Genomic DNA, 21,118 nt, shown 5'->3' on the forward strand with positions numbered 1-21,118 from the left:
TTGATACTGAATTATGTTAGCAATTATTCCCCCAGCTTTCTGAAAATGGTCAGTCAATTGCTCTTTCACTGTGCTAGAAAATTTGCAATGTGAATTTTTGTGGAATTCCCTTTACATTTTCTTTATTTTGTTTTCCAGACATGACATCATAACCTCTAGTAGTCTCCTCATCCAGTGGTTCCAACACCAAAACTTTAAAAATTCGTAACTTTTGCATCGATTGTCCAATTTTCCTCACACAGATGTGTTCTACTAATGTTGCTGCTTTCACTCAATCCACATTTCTCTTTGGGTTTTGGTTTCCTTGAAATCTTGAAATGTGTCTTCTTGCAGTAGACTAGAAGAGGGATTCTGGTCCTTGACATTCATTTTGGCATCACATCACATCCCTGAGCCAAATGCAGTGCTTTGTTGGTTTCAAGTTTTAATCTGTTTCTGTTGGATTGCCCCTTTCTAGCATGCGATGCCAAGGATTTCTGGAATATTTGATGATGCATTTGATTATAAAGAGATGATTACAATTTCTACATCATAAAACAAAAGGGAATGGAAGGGGAAGCTTTCAGATTGGTCATCAGGATGACAGACAATTGCCAGAGCATAAGAATTATTGCAATTGTGTTGTGTTGAGATAGAAGGAATGGGGTAGAAAATTGATAAACAAATAGAAAGAAGGATGGATGGATAGATGGTTTGAAAGAGAGATTGACATAGATTGATAGTGATGGATGCAAAGAGAGGAAGAGAGAGCAGGGAGAGAATGAAAGAAAAATAGGAAGAGATGCATTCAGTGGAAGAAAGATTAATAATGCTGAACTGGTATGATGATGGATGATGCAAATATGAGAATGCACAAAAGAAAACCTGTATTTGCCTGCACACTGGTAGTGGTTTTTAATAGATGTTCAAACACTGGCAGGAAGATCATCACAACTCCCCCACATAGACCAATGCAAGTGCTTTGTGTAATGTGTCTGTGTGTCTGTGTGTTTGACTGTGTGTGTGTGATGTTTTTTTTTAGGGATGCCGTGCGAGAAAGAGATGTATATTCTCCACCCAAGTCTGAGGGGGCAACTAGGAAGAGCAAATACAGAGTAGTCAACAGTCTTGAAGCTAGGCTGCAATATGTGAAGTATTAGTGCCTTGATAACACAGTCTTTGCAAATCACTCTTGAACCCACTGAGGTTAGGCTGACTTTGCTACAACATGCATTTCCCATTGACACATGCCCAAGTGATACTGTCTATTAGACATTTATGTCCTCATAATCTCTCGACGTGGTTTGTAAACATCTCGTGACATTTTTTTCTCCCAAAAATATCAGCAACAGGTGTGTTTTCTGTCTGTGCCTGTGCTTTCATATGTATGGCATGAAGTTCAGACATTAATTTAAAAATGGTAGTACAAAATATGTATTTAGTTGTCATTGTGAATGAGTTCCTGTGAAGAACTCTTGTCGACGTAAAAATGAGGCAAGCATCTAATGAGCTTCATTCTTTGGTACTTTGTAACGCCGTGATGAGGAGGAGTGTTTAGATCTTCTTCGTAAAAGTTTGAGTGGCGATGTTGTTGGTGCATGCTACATACACAAGTGATGATCCCCCATAGAGGCAATGTCTGATTGATCCGAGCATCCCTTGAACAGGCAGGCGATGCTTGCTGCCAAAAACCACTTCTGCCCGAGAAATTAAGGAAACAATGTAGCAACGCTTTTCCAGATAGCTTTGTCCTCACACGCATCCTGCCACTTCCTCTATGCAAGCAAATAAGGTTGGAAAAAAAAAAAGTCTCTGCCCTGGCTGATACATACCAGTAGATGAGTGCATCCACTAGATAAATCCATCATATGGTGGTGTGAGCCCTCGTGTACATGGACTAGAGCATTACCAGCTCAGTGCCATGTGATGTAAAAACATATGACTCCCAGGAACTCTGCTGTGCGGACAGGCAGGGATACCTTTTCGTTTCTCGCTGCATCCCGACTGGCAGTTCTGTTGGAGTGGTTCCATATCTTGTCGTGCAGGATTCTGTTTTCATGAGTTTCTGATTGAGTTGATTTTCTTTGTTTAATCATGTGTATCATCATTAATTTCCATTTTGATTTATTCATGTAATCATCAATACATCATCTCTTTGGTTAATCTGGTGTATTCATCTAGTTGTGTATATTCCTATTGTGGTCCAGTAAGGAACTGGTTCTTTGACCTTAATTAGCTTTATCTATATTGGGCTGGCTTAACTTCAAGTTAACATAAAGGTTATAGCCAACTTTGATGATAGTGGGGCCCAAATAGACTCAATTTTCTAATTAGAGCCAGGGAGATTGCTCTTGCATCTTGGGTTATCATTGATATTTCTAACCACTTTATTTTTTTCTCGTGGTAAATCATGGATAACTCACTGATAGTGCAGCAACCCCCCCCCCCCCCCCTGCATGCAGCATCATAGTTGGAAGGCCAATGTGAAACACAGTAATCATTGAGTTCATGGTCAAACTTGACCCATAATGCAAGATCTGAATTACTCAGAACTGGTAAATGTACTTTTACACGACAAAAGAGTCTGGAGTATTCTCAGTTCTCAGTGCGCTGTGAGCACAACTAGTAGTTACCACCATTGGATGAAGTGGCTGCGCTTTCTCCTATCCACTTCATAATCTTTTGTGTTTAATTTTCGCTGTGTACATTGAAATGGAGATTGTTGCATGCGCTGCAGTTATATGACATTCTTCTGTATTTCATCGTTGAATGGTAATAGTTGATGAAAATACACAAGATTTCTCATTTATGATAACTGCCATGTGAATAGGCTCGTAGCTTAGGAACACATTCACCTGCCACCGATGGTAGCTGTCGCTAATGATAAGGCTGCCTCTCAAAACACAGCAATTCTTGGCAAGTGGCATTCAAGTGTCTGTTCTATCTTCTTTCAGCTGCTGCTGTCCCTTGGAAATGTGTTTCCTCCTCATTGAAGATAAAGATACATGCTAGTAAAGCAGTGGTTTAAAGAAATGGTTTCTGAATGTTGCCTGTAGTATTTCATTTGCAAGGTATATGCATAATGCATGCATATGTATACATTCTATAAATCCAAATTTGACTTGAAATGTTTCAATTTTCCATGAGGTATATTGCTGTTTATGTACAGGGTAAATTGATGATAGGTTTAGTCCTCGTTTATTCATTATCAGCGCTTAAACACATAAAACATGGCAAATACACGTACTTCATGAATCTACAGTGTATGTAGGACTGCTCTACTTCAGTTGTGTGCAGATGACATCAGTTTGATGCACTGGTCCATGTAAAGTTCATAGAGCGTTGCTGAGTAGAGCATAAATGAGACAATTGGTTGAGGAGGCAACCTTGCTTCATTTCCTCAAAAGTGAAACTTCTGATAATCAACAGCACATAAAAGTCATGCATCTCTTTTAATGGAAGGTGAGGTAGGAAAATCTGTCGGATGCTTGGGCATATCAAATTGCAATGATGGGGGAAATTTGTACACCAGATGCACGCCATGATCCTCTTCTTCTAAGTAGCGCAGCTGACGTGTGCGTGAGTGGAAGCGAAGTTGTGAACCGTAGTGGCTGCAAGCACAGATGTACCAGTAGATATGAAGTGTTCTGCAGGCTCGCCTCAGTGTGCTTGCAAGCTGAAACCGAAAATTGCTCTCTGGCGGACATCCTTTGTACGGCCGTGCTGGAGTAGAGTGAGATGTGAGCTCACACTTTCCATGCCAGTTTCCTTGTTAATTCTATTTTTTTTTTTCCTTTTGGTTAGTTTACAGAGTGGATGATGTGATAATTAATCAGGGATGAAAACAGTCGGCACACTTGCACGCTCACAGCTGAGTGGACCTCCCTGGAAAGAAAGATATTGGTGGAAGTGGGCTAATTCACCATGCAAGAGTTTTAGAATGGAAGATTCCCAGCATTTCTAACTTGCGGGATAATTTCTTCAGTACAGACGGTTTGGGTTACCAATCATAACTTTTTAGAGCTCCATCAAGTAACAACAAGCAGGGAGTGGTTATACAAGGTATGGTGTAGATAAAAAGAAAGAAAGACAGAAAGAAAGAGAGGAGTGTCAACACCTCAACTCAAGCACTCCGCCCAAAATATCCCATCATCTCCTCCTCAGTTTTAAGCCCTCATCCGCAGTGAACTGTGGGTAGTTTTCAAACAGCTGTTCTTCCCATTCAAGCTTCCAGGGGTGACTTATCAAGGCAAGTACAGGCAACATTTTGCTCCTTGGTCAGACTCTTTAACATCAACATCAGTCTTTGCGATCCTGAAAAATCTCAAAAAAAGTGCTCACAGAAGGAGAGGGAAGAAAAAGCATCAACCCAGAGGCTATAGCTTGATGAAATACTTTACTGGTAATAGTCTTGATTGAATTTATCATGGTGATGATCCTCTGTCTTGAAGGGGGGGGGGAGCAGGTGGTAGTTTCAAGGAATGGCTGCCTGTTATCTTTGAGATGCTTGGTTTGCTCAGGTGACTCCCCCTTTACTTGGGCTGTTAGACATTGACCTTAGCTGACCCCTGAATGACCCTTGTACAATGCATGTGCCCATCTTTAAATGTGCACTTCCTGTTGATGGTGTGTTGTATTATTAAGACTTTGGATTGTGTTTATGAGGTCCGCCGATGAAGTGTCTTAAATCACAATGGCTGATCCAGTGGGTGGTGAGGTGAATTCCAAGCTAACTAAAGTCATGCTAAGAAGGGTTGGTGAATCTCTACTAGGAGAGCATCTGTACAAACATTGTGACTTCCTTTATCAGAAATGTTGGTATTAACCCATTGAGGATGGACTGATTGTGCTATAACATGCATTTCCCATAAACACCCACCCAAATATTCTCGGGACTCGCCCTCAATGGGTTAAATGTAATCTTCTCAGACCCCTAGTACAATACTATTGACAATAGGCCTATAATTTGCAGTGTAGTTGGCAAAGATTTTTCAAATTTAAAGTAAGAATCTCCATCCCTTGTACTGTTGCTTAGTTGCCATTGAAATGAGATCCTCTCCAAAAAAAAAAGATAAATAAATAAAAAAATTTATAAAAGAGTGTGTGGAGTGGTTACTGCACATATCTTAAGTACAACTTAGTTGAGAAGTTGTGCAATCTGAAATGTTTTGCAAAAGTGTCAACATTAATCCAAAGGGGGAAAGTGATGGGGCAATGAAAAACTGGAAGAACATCAGATATGCATGTAGGTTCATAAAGAACACCAGGACCATCCAGATGCCAATGGAAAAGCTACCTCAATCTCTCAATAGTTTTAACTACTACTAGTATCTCAGAACAGCAACAATGGATTGTATGCTTGTGATGAAACATGTGTAATTGTCTTTTGGCTTGTACATCGAATGCTACTTATGTATTAATTCTCTCGAAGTTTTTAAAAAAAATATATTTCCATGACTCCGCAAGAAAAGTGTTTCTTTATAGTATTATGATTTTATCTAATCCATTGTATCGGGGAAGTTGATAACTTGCAAACTGTGGAGAGAAAGACCCAAAAGCCGTGTGTACAGATGGCAATAAACATTCGATTTGGAAGCAAACGTGCGAGAGGGCAGATTTATATGTTACAAGAAGGCCAGCTGTGCGATAATATCTCTCAGGAAATACTGTCATAGCATGGCATCAGCTGCCAAAGAGGTCCACGGCATCGGTGGTACACAGTGCCACATAGCAGTTTGAACTGGTTGGTTGGTTGTTGTAGGCCATGTCCATATTACTATAAATGTGCCTATATATATCTATCAAAGCAGTGCCATCTTCCATTGGTCATAGTTACAATTAAATGAAGGCCTCCTCTCATCACGTCTTCATATTTTGCTACTAATCGACATGGTGGAGTCATGCCTGTATAGTGTAAAATGAGGGATGTTCACGTGCATTTTGATTTCGCAAATTTTGCGAGAGCCAAGATTCGCGAAATTAAAATGCATACACAGCGCGTGAAAGTTCTTATCTACACTATATGCATTGAATGTTAGGGTCAACTCTAGCATTACTGAAGTTGATGAAAACCAAGAAGCTGAAATGTGACTATAAAAGATTGTGGAATGTTATCATGATATAACTTCTTCTGTCCCATAGACTGACAGACATATATTGGGAAAAGAAACGGTGGGGGGGGGGGGGGCAGAGAAAGGGAACCGCAGCATCAAATCATGCTGTGGATTAACAATCATCCAATATTTGAAAAGCATCGCTGCCAACGAATGTAACACTCCCATTATTATCTGTCATATACACCCTGTCTCAATCCATGAGGGGAGAAGAAGTCATGCGTATACCAATAACAAAATTTGGATGGAAAAAAAAAAGAAGAGAAATGAAGAAAAAAAAAATGGGAGAATAAACAGATGGGCTGGCTGAATGAGCCTGGAATGTTATTTGTGAAATGAAGTCATCCTGCCGCATAAAGGGGGATGAAAGGAGCAGAACTAAGCTGGAGCTTTTAATACCTGATTATCCCAAATAGAGCTGAGTCTCCTGCCTTTACACCATCTTCCCTCACAGCGTCAGATATGCCCTTGCTGCATGTTTGGCTCTAGTCTCTGCTTTTTTTTTTTTTACCATCTTAGGAGCAAATAAGTTTGCATAAACATTTGAGTGCTGTACATGTGGCCTTCTGTCACTGGCCCTTCCCCCTTTCTCATGTAATTCATGTTTTTAGTGTTGTTGTTTTTTTTTTTTTAGATTGAATTAAAAGATATTTCATCTGAACATGTGACTGTGCCTTTATTTGTTTCTTTATTTTGAGCCATGCCATTTATAGGTGTAATTTCACAGGTAGTATAATTTGGCTCTTCTTCAAGGCTGGAAATGAGAAGAGAAAGTAACTCGAAGGAAAAAATAAGTTTCATTTGATCATAGCAACGGAGAAAGAAACAACATCTTCACTGGCAGAATCAGACAGATATCTGGAGAAAAAAACAACAACTATAGATTGACTCTTGGTTATGAAGTCAACTAGTATGGTATTCAGTATCATACTACTAGTTGAATTTATAATTCTATAGAAAATGGCTGGCTGCAGTGATAAGATTTTGACATCACTGTCTTGTGCCCAACTACTAATTTTATCTGTACCCGAATACCATTCATTCTATTTTTCTCTCTAGATACCACTCTTCGTAATTTTCAAGATATGTGTATTATCCTCTTTAACCTCTTTGTTTTAAAGATAGTACTTTAGGTAATGTTGTCATTTTAGATGAAAAAAATCACATTCTTGGTTGGTTCTCATAAAAGCAAGGAAGAACTACCAAACCTGAGATAGTGTATGTTCACCGAACAAAGACAGTTTTTGTGACAAGCCTTCTGTATGTAGTGTTTGATGACATTAAAAAAGTAATGATTTTCTGGTCACATGCCAAAGTTCTGCTGGTAATTTGCTGATGTGTGCCTTTAATGGGACTGTCATCACTCCATGCAGCTTTCTGCTTGGGATGATTATGTGTTTTTGAAAGTAGTTACCCATAGCATGTAAATCCACAGCTATGTCAAATTAAATGCTAGAGGGCAGTATCCACTTCTCTGAAGTATAACATATTAGTGTCATGTCATATCAAATGACCTATGGGAGAAATAATCATTACTCTTCAAATTTTGAGTGGGTTATCTTCTTACCATGGTGACTTCCATTCTTAGAAGAACATGGTTTATTCTCAATATTGTAGGTTTGTACCCCTCAGGCCTCTGAGTTTGCATTAATTCAGATGCGAGTGTTGTCTTTTCTTCATAATTGTAACCATGCCAGAGTATATAACTGAGCCAGTTTCATGATGATGCAGAGAGGAAGGTTGCTACCTTCAAAACCACCTCCACGGTGATCCATATGACCACATCCCTACAAATAGTGGTATGGCAACCATATGGATCCAGTGTACATGTACATGCGATCGTGCATCCTGCCATGCGATGTACAGTAGCCAGATCTGAGACTGGCAACATGGCACGACTCGCCACCTCGATGTGCAGACAAGTGATTGGACTGTGTTCGAAATGGTAGCATTTCCCTCGCCAAGAACATTGATTTACACCTCTGGAAACAGTGGTCAGTATATTGGTCAGTTTGAGAATGTGATTGGTGTTAACTCTTGAGGCTTCACACTGTCTGTACTGATGCCCAACTGCTACTCCGCCAACAGAGTTCCATCCGTCACAGGTCAACTAACAGGTGTTTGACGCATTTGATACTGTGCTTCTTTATGCTAATTGCACTTACTTATTTCTCTTTGATGTACACATACTGTGGGTAGATGTAATGTCTCTTGTGTAGTATGTAGAGGATGAATTTTGAATTTGCCACAGAGAAGCAATATGTTGACACTTAGTGGAAATTCAGTGAGAGCAGCATAAACTTGTTTTTTTGTTTGTTTGCTGGTCCTATTGTAACTTCTTTAGATCTTGCTTTACTTATTTGATAGCAGAAAAGTAAAGTGGAAATGCAATTAAATATGATAACTTGATTTAAGACTAACATACTATTACATCAGAAGGTATCTTTGAAGATTTGTATAAATCAATACAGCTTATGGCCTACCATGTTCATGCACACAGTTTGCCTTTGGCAGGGTCTCTTGCAGTGACTGAACATTTATCTCTATACCTGTCAATGGTTTATGGCTGTTGATGAATATTGAACAGTAGGAAATGGCTTCCAATTCGGTTGCGCTCATTTCAGTCCCAGAAGTTGAAAAACCAGTAAGTTAAATAAGGCTACATGTAGGAGTATGGTATCTAGAAGATGACATATTTATACAACTCAAGTGTTGTGGCTCCAACTGAGGAGAATTTTATCTTATTTTATATTTTTAAGTGGGGGGGGGGGTGAGAATGAGGGGAAGAAGTAGAAATCAATTGATAAGTAATTAGTTTGTAAATGTTTTACGGCACGACATATCATCCTGAGTCAGACCCACCTCACTTCCCCCCAAGGTAATGAGCAGAGGATGCTGGGATACGGGGGACAGGATGCGGTGGTCGAGAACCAGAGATTAACTGCCATGGACGGACGGACGACGGGACAGGCTGAAGCCACTGTAGTGGAGAAGAGACGTGGGAGGTGAAAGGGAAGGGAGAACATATCGTGAGAGAAAGGCAGCCAGAGAGAGAGATAGATAATGAAAGAAAGAGATGGCAAAAGAGAGAAAGATAGAGAGACAAGCAGACAGACAGACGAGGGAGAAATATATATGAAGGAAGAATATTGGGATATTGGGAGAGAAAGGGGTAGATGGAGGAGGAGAATAGATTTACAGAAAAAAAATTGGTTATATTCTTTAGAAAGCTTTAGTTGTGAATCATAAAAGCACATTGTAAGTAGCTATGTACTTGGTGCTTTGAACCATGTAAATCAACCTCAGTGTTCCCTTGTTGAAATCCAACAAGTGGTTTCTTCAATCTTTTCCTGTTTTGAGGGGGGGGGGGGGTGAGGGATAGGGAGGAAGGAGGGCTAAATATGTGTTAGGTTGTGGTTTCATCTTACTTCAGAAAGTGGTTAAAAGTCTATTCTCTTGAGTCATCAGGCTTGGTCCAGACCAGTGGGTCGGATCCACTATGGGGGTACAGGAGCAAGATGCCCAAATGAAGATCTGATTTCATCACACTCAGTCTGAGACCAGGAGACTGGTTACTCGTAGAATGTCCGACATGTCCAAACGTTGGCTGGCGTTTTGCGGGCACATTCTTGCGTCCTCTCTGTCTCTTCCTTAAAAATAAAAAAAAAGAATAAAAGGGGGTGGGATGGTGATGGTGATGGTAAAGGAACATCTCTTATTTGGTGCAAGTACACGGCCCCAGTGCGGTGAAGTCAGCAGCGCAGTGATTGGCTCTGGTTTTTCACGGGAAGTTGGAGAGGTTAAAATGAGGTGCAGAGGTTGCGAGATGCCGGAGACTGATGGACAAGGCAGGCCAAGAAAACATGGAACAAAGGCCTTGTACGAGAAACAAGCAGGAAGATAGATAGAGAGAGAGGAAAAAAAAGTAACAACAGTAACACAGAAAGAGGAGATTCACATTTTTTCTAATGCCTTCAACAGCTATTCTCCTCACTCCAGCTATGACGCAGAAGAGTAGAAAAAAAAATTAGAACAGTGCTGAGCAAAAAACAAAACAAAACATCTCTGCACCTAAGTATGAGGAGGAGTGTGTATGATGTGCATCCATTGTGTGTGGTTTCTATTGTACTGCAAGTGAGGAAAGAGAGAGAGAGAGAGGAAAAAAAAAGTGTCATTCTTCCACTGCTGGCTTGCTGTGTGTCCCCCCCCCCCCCATATATGTTTGATTTGCATTGCTTTATACGTAATTGTGTATTGTTCCTTTATCCTGAGGGCAGTTCATTAGAATATGTCCACGTCTCAGAGCATGTTTGTGGTAAATGTTTGATGGTATCTTTCTTGAGGCATTGTTAATTATTACCGCGCCTCCCAGTGGGCATAACCCCCAATTAGGAGCCGTTAAGATGTTGGTAATGATAAAGTAGGCAACATGATGACTAGCTGTGATTGTAGAATATGTATGATACCTCATCTATGTATGGACAACCATTGTATCCAAAAATCTTCTCAGTAAGAAAAAAAGACATAAACAAAAACATTAGATCCAGATGTGAATAAATTCCACAGAATGAAGACATGCTACGATTACAAACATAGTGATCTTCAAAGGATTATGAATTAACGTCCATCTAAATAATATCACTCAGGCTGTAGCCATACTTTGAATAACCACACTCCACGTGCTACCACCAGTAACCCTCTCCACCCCCACACAACCCCGCTACCACCACCAGCACCAGCACCATCACCACCACCATCACTTGTTTCCCTTTTCTTGCGTCCAATTTGCTCTTCCTATGTATTGGAAGTTATAAAAGGAATGGTGTGGACAGGAATTAGTATCCATTTTGAGCAAATTGGCCTCCTTCTGAGATGAGGGAGATGGGGTTGCTATGGATACAGCATCCTGTTTCCTCTCCTCCTGAATTAACAATAAGAGAAGAGCCTGGTAATGATGGTAATCAAGCAAGTATAGAGCTAAAACGGAGTGTATCTCTTGCCATGAATGTGCACCCCAAACTCATGTAGTGATGGTTAAAGTGGGGGGGGGGGGGGGGGGGGAGGGGGAGGGGTTAAGAAAGAGGATGTGAGAGGTCTATCAAGCACTGGAAGAAAATTATACCAAAATTCATTACTCAAACCATTGTAACCCAAACTCATATAGTGATGGTAAAAAAGGGAGAGGGGAGGGGTAGTGGAAGAAAATTCTATCAAAATTCTTGTTTCTCAAACAGCTGTTGTAAACGTGGCATTTTTTTTCTGCCTTGAATTTTAAAGTAATGTACTCCAATTTTGAGGCTAATTCTTGAGGAGCTCTAGTTATTGCACTGTAACACAAACAAACGTATAATGGGGGGGGGGGATAAATTGTGCATCTCAATTATTATTTGGGCGTTCCCCTTCATTGCAGCATTTGAGCCACATACCAGGATTATTGCAGCTGAGAGCATGAGAGAGGGAGAGTGAAAGGGAAAGATGAGACAAAACTGGAGGATTAAATGCGCATGGAATTCGAAACTGAGCAGTAATCTTGCAGATTATGATAGGATAACAAGAATACCTCACAACGCATATCGACACGCTGGCACACACACAACAGATATGATTTTTATACACACAGATACATACATACACACACGCACATACACACGCACACACACACACACACACACACACACACACACACACACACACACACACACACACACACAAACATATGAACAGTGATTTGAGCTTGCATTGACTGGCAATTAGCACTTATTTCTTGCCATGCATCTCCCCGTAAACACATCATAGCATTTCAATGGCAATGATGGAATTTGAGAGAGAGAGAGAGAGAGAGAGAGATGGGAAAAAAAAAACATAGCAGTGCCAGAAAACGTATATCCACCCATTTTGCCTTTTGCCTTGAGCAGTGTGGGCATGGATCTCATTGGCTCCGTGGGGCGTATTGTGTTTGATCAATCCACACTGTGTGTATACCAATGTGTTTGTGTGTCTGTCTGTGTGTGTGTGTGTGTGTGTGTGTGTGTGTTCGTTCGTTCCTGTGTATGTCTGTCTATTGTATTCCCTGGAAGACAAGGAAGTAAAATATTTGCAGTTACATGCTGATTGATTGATGCTGTCTCCTCCACTCAGCCGAGCCTGGTTGAGAAAGCAACGTAGTTGCTGGGCAGATGGAAACAAAAAGTGCTCACTTCTCCCATGCACTAAATTATTCATTTCTCTCTTGTTTTTTTTTTTTTTTTCCTGATACCTCAGAAGATTTCTTTTTCTATACAGTTGTCATTACTTCTCTCTGCTTCTGTCCCATTACAGTATTGTTTTTTGTTTTTTTGCAAGATCATCGGTGTTATCCCAAACAAGTTTCAGTGCAGGCTGCAAACTTCCCCCCATCAATTGTTTAAAACTGAAAATGATTTATGCATGCTTCCTCTAAAATCCCGAATCAATTTTGAATGCTTCTTGCCAACATCACCATACACGGTGATGCTTCCATCGTATCAATAGTGTCATGAGCTGTTCATGTATAATGCATACCAGGTAATGGCCTCTGCGAGCAATGAAGTTTTACATAGTGATGTGTGCATGTTGTCACAACGACTGGTGTGTACGTGATTATTTAATACATTTCTCATCAGGGAAAGAAATATTTGTCAAAATTTGTTTGTCAAAGCCGATTCAATATCCTCCTTCACCTTGATTGAAGTTAATTAAAGAAGAGGGAGGGATGATAATTGTAGATCTCTTAATCTGATGATTTTCATGCTCATTTTTTCTTCCCTTCCACAGACCTTGAGGAGGGGGAGGGGGCAGGAATGGGGAAGTTGGACCAAGCATCAGAAGTTACAAGGAGATCCGCTGCAAAGGGCCATCACATTAAGGACAGAAAGCAGCCCACGGGATTGAACGGCTTCAGGGGAGAGAGGTCGCCAGGGACGCGACCCACCACTCGGACTAGTGCCCTGAGGCATATGGCCAGGAGGCAGGCAGACATGGTGCACGGAGCCTCTCGGTATTCATCCAGGAAGCAGGAGGAGCCCCTGGGGTCTCCAGGGAGGGAGGACAGTGCGGCCAGCAATGGTCGCGACTCTCTCGAGGGAGGGGACGAGCGAGCCTGCTCCGAAGAAGAAGAAGACTCGGCGAGCGCGCACGGTGCATCGACGCCCGATAGCACTTCCTGCGCAGAGGATACGAGGGAGAGGCTTGGCAACGGCGCTGCTGGCCCTGTAGCTGAATCTGAGTGTGAGTCACCGCTTGGAGGTGGGGGCACAACAGCCGGGGAGGATCAACCGGCTTCTGTGCAGCAACTCATGACAGGTGGTGGGGGAGAGGAGAGGGGGGAGCGAGCCGCAGACCATGCGGAGGATGACGAAAACGCTTGTGATGTAGGGGAAGAGAATCCGGGAGTGAACCAGCAGCCTCCAAGCCAGACGCTGCTAGACGTTTCCAGTGCAGTGGCGGCGGCTGGCGCGGTGGTCTCCGCGGCTTCGACAGCAACGGAGGACTCGGAGCAGTTGAGCTCCAGCAGCAACAGCGGCAGCTCGAGGGGGTCAGAGGAAGTGGGGATGGGTGAGTCAGCGGCGTTGGCAGACAGATGTGACAGCCAGGAGGGGGAGACCAAATCCTCCGATGGAGAGTGCGGACTGTCAGTAAAATCTTGTGCCTCATCACCGGACAACTCATCAGTGGGCAGCACCCCATCAAAGGTATCAAGAGTTCTTTCATATAAAGAATTATATGTATCTGTTTGTGTGTCTTATGTGTATGTGTGTGTCTGTATGTGTGTCTTTATGTTTATGTGTGTGTGTTTATGTAGCACCAACTGGAATTATTACTACTTTACACGCCTCCATATCTTCACCCTGACCTTCACCTCGCTTTCAACCTTTATCCCACTCCCATCACGTGATGTGATACTCACTTGGTTGTCATGCGTTTCACCCTCGTGACTCTCTCTGCAACCAGGGAACGAGGCGTATGTGGCCTCTGCCAACCCAAACACATCTTTAATCTGGTATTTGTAACCCGATGGTTAATGATGTGCAATATTGCTGTAAAAATGTGCTCATGATTAGAAATGGGCTGCAAAATTTGGTTGCAGATGAATAGTGTGAGATGCAGAAAGGCGAAGGAGCAGACAGACGGAGTGATATACATGGACAGATAGTAAGATACTTGCATGCGAAGACAAGATACAAGATACATAGGAAAGGACCCTAATGATGATTTCATCAGATGTAGAAATGGGCGGTGCTCCTGCATGGTTTGATAGCTTTCTGCACTCTCAACTTCGGTGGATGGCCGTTTTTTTCGAGAGATGGTGGCAGTGAGGGAGTGTTGAAGTAATATGACCAGTATTAAACTGGCACAAAAGTGGTATGTTTGCAGAGGGAGGAGGACAAGGGTAGCTGAATAGAGAGACTGGATAGATTTTGCCGTGTTCTCCTTCCCTTCTGGATGGTTAGGCGAGTGGGGAGTACTTTGTACTCAAACAGATAACTGCATGGAAGCATTGTCATAACTCCATCATGTTGTGGTATCTGTGGAGTACGTGCAGAGGCCATAACAATGCATGTTGCCGCTTCTTTGGCGGTAGTTAGGTTTGATAACGATACCCCCAACCTGAAGTGTAAATACAGGAGGATCAACCTCTTCTCTCTGTCCTCTATATATTTCTCTGTCTGTCTGTCTGTCTGTCTCCACTGTTGTATGTGTGTGGTGTTTGTGTGTCTATCTGTCTGTGTGTGAGTGCATAGTTTGTGTGTTCACTCTTTGTCACAGCTTCCCTCTTCCCACTCAGTTTCATGTACATGAAAGTAGATCCCTTTCAATTATCACTTTTCTCTCTGGTACCCTTCTATTGGGCACTCAGAGTTGTCACCTAAAAGTTTTCCAGTTATTCCTCCTCTGTATCTCCTTCCTATTCGCTGTGCATATGCTTTTCTTCTCCTTCTATGTTTTCTTTGACTTGAAAGCTTCCCATTGCTCTGACCTTCTCTGTCTTTACTTTTATCATTATATTTCTTGTTTTTCCATTTTTTTTTGGTACCTTGTCCACTTGTGTTGTGACCACTTGGTCTCAGCAAACACAATTGACTCACTGCTCTGAATGGTATTGGGCACTGCATCATGTACCTCTATATATGCATCTTTGATCTGTCTTTTGTGTCTTTGCATGTACCGCCACTCCCATTCTCCACTCATGATATCATCTCTTCTGTGTGTCTGGTGGCCAGAAGAAGAAGAAAAAAAATCACACTGATGCAGAAGGTGTTTTGCTATTAAAATTGTCAGTTTGAAACTATGGAAACAAACTGTAAGCAGTAGGGCAAGAAGTCTTTAGCAGTTGAATCATTCCAGGCAATTTTTTTTTTAGGTCTGTGAAAATGTTGAGGTTTTCGTGTAGAATAATTGCATTATGACCATCATTATCTGGGTTCTTTATCCACCCCTTTGGGTGCTTTGAGTGCCGATTGGCACAAAAAACCCAATACATGTAGCATCGCACGCACTGTCCAAAGTCCCTGGTGTAGAAAGGGTTTCCAACCTATGCAATACTAAAGGTGAAAAATGTATTTGAAGGAAAACAGGATGTACTCCGTGCTTTGCCATGTATTCTTTCTGTTACTGATGAGAAACACATATTATGGACAGCTTTGTGTGGAAAGACCATGTTTGCTAGGAAGTGGCAACAGTTGTATGGGGATGCATTGATTTTTTGTTTGTTTGTTTCATGGAATGAAAACACATTGATAAGTCTGCAAAATTTGTGTCATCAAATATATGATGTAGAATGTATATATTTATACATGTATATACACAGTGAGATGTACTTTTGTGTAATGCCAATACCTTCATGCACATAATATGATGTGTTTCTTCCATATGGTCATACAGGATAATGATGTTTTGCAATACTTCCTCACTCAAGTGCTCCGTCAAGCCATATTTCGGGCTTTAAAAGTATTCATCAAAGTGTTTTCTGCTGCCCCGAAGATGAGGTGGTGACAGGAAGACAGCTGAGATGCGAACGCGGAGATGGCGACTAGATCACCATCTGTCTTGTCCAGCCACTTGGTGGCAAAACAACTTTTTATTTGGTGGGGGGTGGGGGTGATGGGAATGTTGGAGGGAAATAAAGGAGTGGGGGAGAGGGGGGGTTGTGATGGGTATCCCAGAATAATGTCTCATCACCACGCAGGAGTGGTAGAAAGTTGGGAGTGGAGCCACGTTTGGATGATCGATGCCAGTTTTTCTCCCGTCCGTTGGTAGAACTGCATCATATTTGATGTTTGGAGCAATTGCAGAGAGTAAAAAATCTGCATGTATGCAGGGGCGTGCAGATACCAATATATTATGCACATCTTGATGCAGGTGGGAGAAAGAGAGAAAGAGGAACACCTTGCGACTCAATGCGAGAAGGGAATGTGGCATTGCTTGGTACAAAATATTATGATAGAGGATCTAGCTTTACAGTGAAGTCTATATGGACCAATTTTGATGGTTTTGAAAAGGGTTCTTGAGATGGAGTCAACTCCAAATGATACCAAGGCTCTTTGTTTTACTGAACATCATGAGGAGACCATATTCGTCGAGGGACAGAAAGTGAATATTGTGGTAGGAGAATCAGCAGATTGCAATCACGAGACATATTGTTGAAGCCAAATTCTGTGCTTGCGAATATCGGTTTTTGCGAAATGGCTACCAGACAAGAGAGGAAGACTCATGTGGCTAATGGGAGAATGATGGAGCAAATAGAGGCTGGAGTAAAGGGGTGGGAGCGGGGTGAAGGCGAGAGGATGGTGGGGGGAAAAATATGAAGAAAGTGAAGGAAAATGTCCTCATCCTCCAAGTGGTGCGCCACTAATGACAATTCAGTCTGTTTCCCAATCTCTCTTTTTTTTTCTCCTCCTGGCTTCGTGAGTTAGCAGGCGTTGGGCATCACTCCGCTCTTGTGTGTCCGTGAGGGCCTCGCTGCTTTGTCAGCACACTGCGAGACGGATGCCAGTAACGCTTGGCTGGATTGATGAAGTCTTTCTCCTTGACACGCTTTGGAGGTTCGCACAGACTCTAGGCAGAGTCCGAGCCCTGGGTTTCTCTCCTCCCATCTCTCATCTGAGGCATCATAACCATGGCGATGGATAATATCGACAGAGATGATGATGATGATGATGCTGTCGATTGGGATGAGTTCCCTTTGATGAGGAGCTGTATTATTAAAAATATTGTCTGCATCCCCCGTACACCTTTTGACATTTGAGATGGAGTATCGTGTTTTCGGGAGGACAGATGCTACCGCCGAAGAAAGATGCTGGCTTGATTAAAAAGACAATAACCAACGCATTCATCACCAGATGCCAGCGTTCCCACTTTGGTTTCCATTTAAGCTTGCCTCTGTTTTTTCCCTTCTCTCTTTCTATCATCATGTCAGGCCACTGCTGTGTTTGCTATGTCCAATATTTGACAATGGTCTGATGTTGGGGGTGTGATTACATCAGTTGCTCTCGCAGGAAATATAAGCTGTAGGAATACATATCAAGCAAAGATGGGATAGTGGGCATGATTTAATAATTTGGCAGACATGAGTTTTTGATGTGTTGGAGGATTTATGATGCAAAGTGTATACAGAGTTTCAGTTGAACATTGCTTTCTTTTTTTTTTATGTGCCTAATGAAGACCACAAAAATGGTTTTCAAACTTCAAAATAGCAATATGTCTGAAGTAAGGAGAGAATTAAGAAGGCATTATAATGACAGTGATCATCAAAGTGTGTTTTCTTCAGCAGCTCTCTCTTAACAAGCTGACCCACTGAAAACTATGTGTAGTACCTGCTTTGCTTTGATGTTTCAGCCATTTCTCCATTTTTCCTACTCCAGGGGAATAGAGTACTGTATACGCTGTTATTTTTGCGTACAGATATTTTCGCAAATGACGAGGTCATAGACATTTTCGCGAGATGTTGTTTTCGCGAATTGACGCCGACGCTTACGTTAATGCTCTATTTACAAAGCGCATGGAGACAATTTCGTGTGTTGTTAAATTCGCGATCCAACTGCAATTCACGAAATTCGCGAAAATAAAACCCTCGCGAAACTAACAGCGTATACAGTACATTTTAGTATTAATAATGATGCTTACACTGCTGATCAAGTGTCATTATGTTGTAATACTTGTGTGAGTATACTTGCTTGAATGCAAATTGCATTTTCCCAAAACAATTCAACATTTAGTGGATATATGTGATACCTTCACCTGTCAACTTTTTCTTCATCCCAATTTCACAACCAAAGATGCTTGCAAGACAAGATATGGCTACTGATTTATACTTTGTCATGCAGAAAGGTTCTTGAAAGGAACGTGGTAAGATGGAGGCGACAGATCAGCACAAAACTTTGGACTTTCTGAACCCCGACTCTGTCATGGCAGCTCCAGTGCATGATTGATATGTTGATGGTGACTGAAAGGAGTGGGGTCCTAGGAGTTAATCGTAACGGAGGAGATAGTGCTGAATGGTTGAAGTGCAGGCTGAAGGGCCCGTCAAAGTTGGCATCATTCATGTGAATTATACAGGGTGTGCATTTCATAACATAATTTGAGTCCCCCCCCCCCCCCTTCGTGGTGTCTTACATGCCACTTACGAGTCATAAAGATTGGATGTGCAACAGCATTCCAATTCATTGTGCGACTCCGATGTCTGATACTGAGGTTTAAGGTGGGCACGCTGCAATACGAGCTCTTTACAGAGTTGTCAATTTGGTATTTGAACTTTGGACCAGCATTCGGTGCACCCACTCTGCGTGGAGACCATCGGTTCGCTGGTTTTTCTCTGTGTGTGTGTGTGTAGGAGGTGTGTAACTGGAGGTTGCTCCTGTGTTTGTTCTATCTGCATTTTATTTTTTTTTTCTCTCGCTCTCTTTCCCTCCTCCATGGAGAAGAGGATGCTGATAACACAGCCATGCATGCACGGGGTCCTGAGAATATATATTGTCGTTGAATTGTTGGCTTAGATATCAGGAGGTCATAAAACATAAAAGAAAAAAAATTGTCACTGCCAAGTTAGCCCAGTACTCAGACAGAGGAGAGAGCCAACTATAAATAGGCCTATATGTCATCATAGCCAAAATGGAGGATGCACGATAGGAGTGTTTTTAATTGAGATATGTTCCAGAGAACCTAGGATGAGAGCAGACAGCATTTCTGTGCATAGATGTTGTATTAAAAAAAAGGGGAGTTATCAGCCTTTTCTTCATGAACCTACAATGTAACTAAGATCAATCACAAAGTTGTTTTTTCAATCAGTTGTCACATAACCCAAGGACTGATCAAAGTCATAAGTGACCATGCATCACAAAACCAACAAAAAGTCACATGCCCTGATTATACATGAGGACTAAAAATGGGTGAAATGGGTCAACCTAGTCAATCCGAAGATTTATATGTTTTCTGAAAGAGCGATTCTTCCTCTACATCATGTCAAAGTTTGGGATCATAAAAGGAATGGGAAGTTGTGTTTTTAGCAGGTTTTTTTGGGACACATTTTGTAGTATAATTAAATATAGAGGCCCCGTTTTATTTCTGAATAATCCTTTACACACTCTTTACTTTCAACTCAAGTAACATTTGAAAGGATAGTGATTCTGCCTTGAAAGTTGATATTAGTCATTGGCAGAATGTTTTGATAGAGCATACAGTATACGTAGTTTTAGCTTATCAAATAATTCCTTCACTGTTGTTGGTATGGTTTTTTGCATCCTGTAAACTGCACCATGAAGCTGCACAGTGGCAAGGCCTTCCTCTTGACTCACAAAACAGATGATAAATGTGCACAACAACTAGAGAGATGTGATCCGAAAGGCCTTTGCCAACGTATTTTGATAGTAGAACACGTTTCAAACATGGGAAAGGTGATAAATGTGTAAAATTTATAAAATGATATCACATTTGTTATTTGTGCAGTAAGTTATCTGATTTGTACATGAATTGTGATTTCAAGCATCCCTGAAAAGTGCCTCATAAATGTTTTTTTTCAAAGATCTTTCATAACATTTGAGCTGCCCACAAGGCAAGCTCCCATATCATGATTCAGGTTACATGGAGAGGGAACATCTGTGAACTGTGGTCGCAGGAATGATACCGGGTCAGATGTATCTGATGAGATTTGTGCATTCTCCGCAAAGGGAACCCATTTGATAAGCTGAATAAACAAGACGGAGCCATGATCAGCTAACTAGCATGTAGACCTCACAATAAGTGACTTTATGAAGTCTAGGCCACAGTGTCGAGGTCATGTGTTGGTCATCCTTCCAATACATCCACGAATAGAAAATGGATGTAGATGCATTTCTTAGATGGAACCATATACTGCCACATACCATATTGTCACTGAAAGCTAGCTCTGTGTGATTGGACATTCAGAGCATGTCTTAGAATGAGACATAAATAAAGAGACTTCTAGGTTTCATATTCTGAGATATATGCATGTGAATGAATTGGCAAGGCATAATTGATAGGGACAAAAGCCCATTAATTTACATTACACGCATCTTGTGGGGAGTGATTCCGTATTAGTCAACACAAGGGCTGTCGTTCATCAGAATTAGCCCATCAATTTCAGGGCAATGCAACAATTGTTTTTTCCCACTTACCAGAATTAGTATTTGGCATTTTGGGTAAGTGTCCATAGCACATAGAGATGTACTGGGTAAGCACACATTCATTTTACCTGCTCACAAGCGGGTATGTACTTTGGGTTTTCTAAAGAACCCTGTCATGAAGCGATGTGGTGTAGTATCCTAACTGTCTATTCCTACAATGTAGCTGCTTGGGGTGCAGACTACTTTTCAGCTCCTCATCAGTTGATCAGGCCATCATGTCACAATGTCAAAGGTCAAATCAGGTCATTTACTTTTACGGAGGCATGATGTGTACCTGGCATGCATACCTTTTTCTCTTTTTTTTTTTCCTTTTTTTAGGGGTCTACTTTCATTCAGAAAATGTGTTCTTAACATTACTGTAGTGTATCA

The 21,118-nt window shown here is 41.5% G+C and overlaps 1 protein-coding gene across 1 annotated transcript in view; it reads left to right on the top strand.

The window, feature by feature from the left end:
- LOC140233460 (uncharacterized) overlaps window positions 1-21,118 on the top strand; it is a 65,695-nt gene that overhangs the window by 19,047 nt on the left and 25,530 nt on the right. The window contains exon 2 of the mRNA XM_072313577.1: window positions 12,885-13,801. Coding sequence (XP_072169678.1) covers window positions 12,885-13,801 — 917 coding nt within the window. The remainder of the gene's footprint in view (window positions 1-12,884; window positions 13,802-21,118) is intronic.

This window comes from Diadema setosum, chromosome 9 (genome assembly GCF_964275005.1).
Source record: "Diadema setosum chromosome 9, eeDiaSeto1, whole genome shotgun sequence".
Lineage (NCBI taxonomy): Eukaryota > Metazoa > Echinodermata > Echinoidea > Diadematoida > Diadematidae > Diadema > Diadema setosum.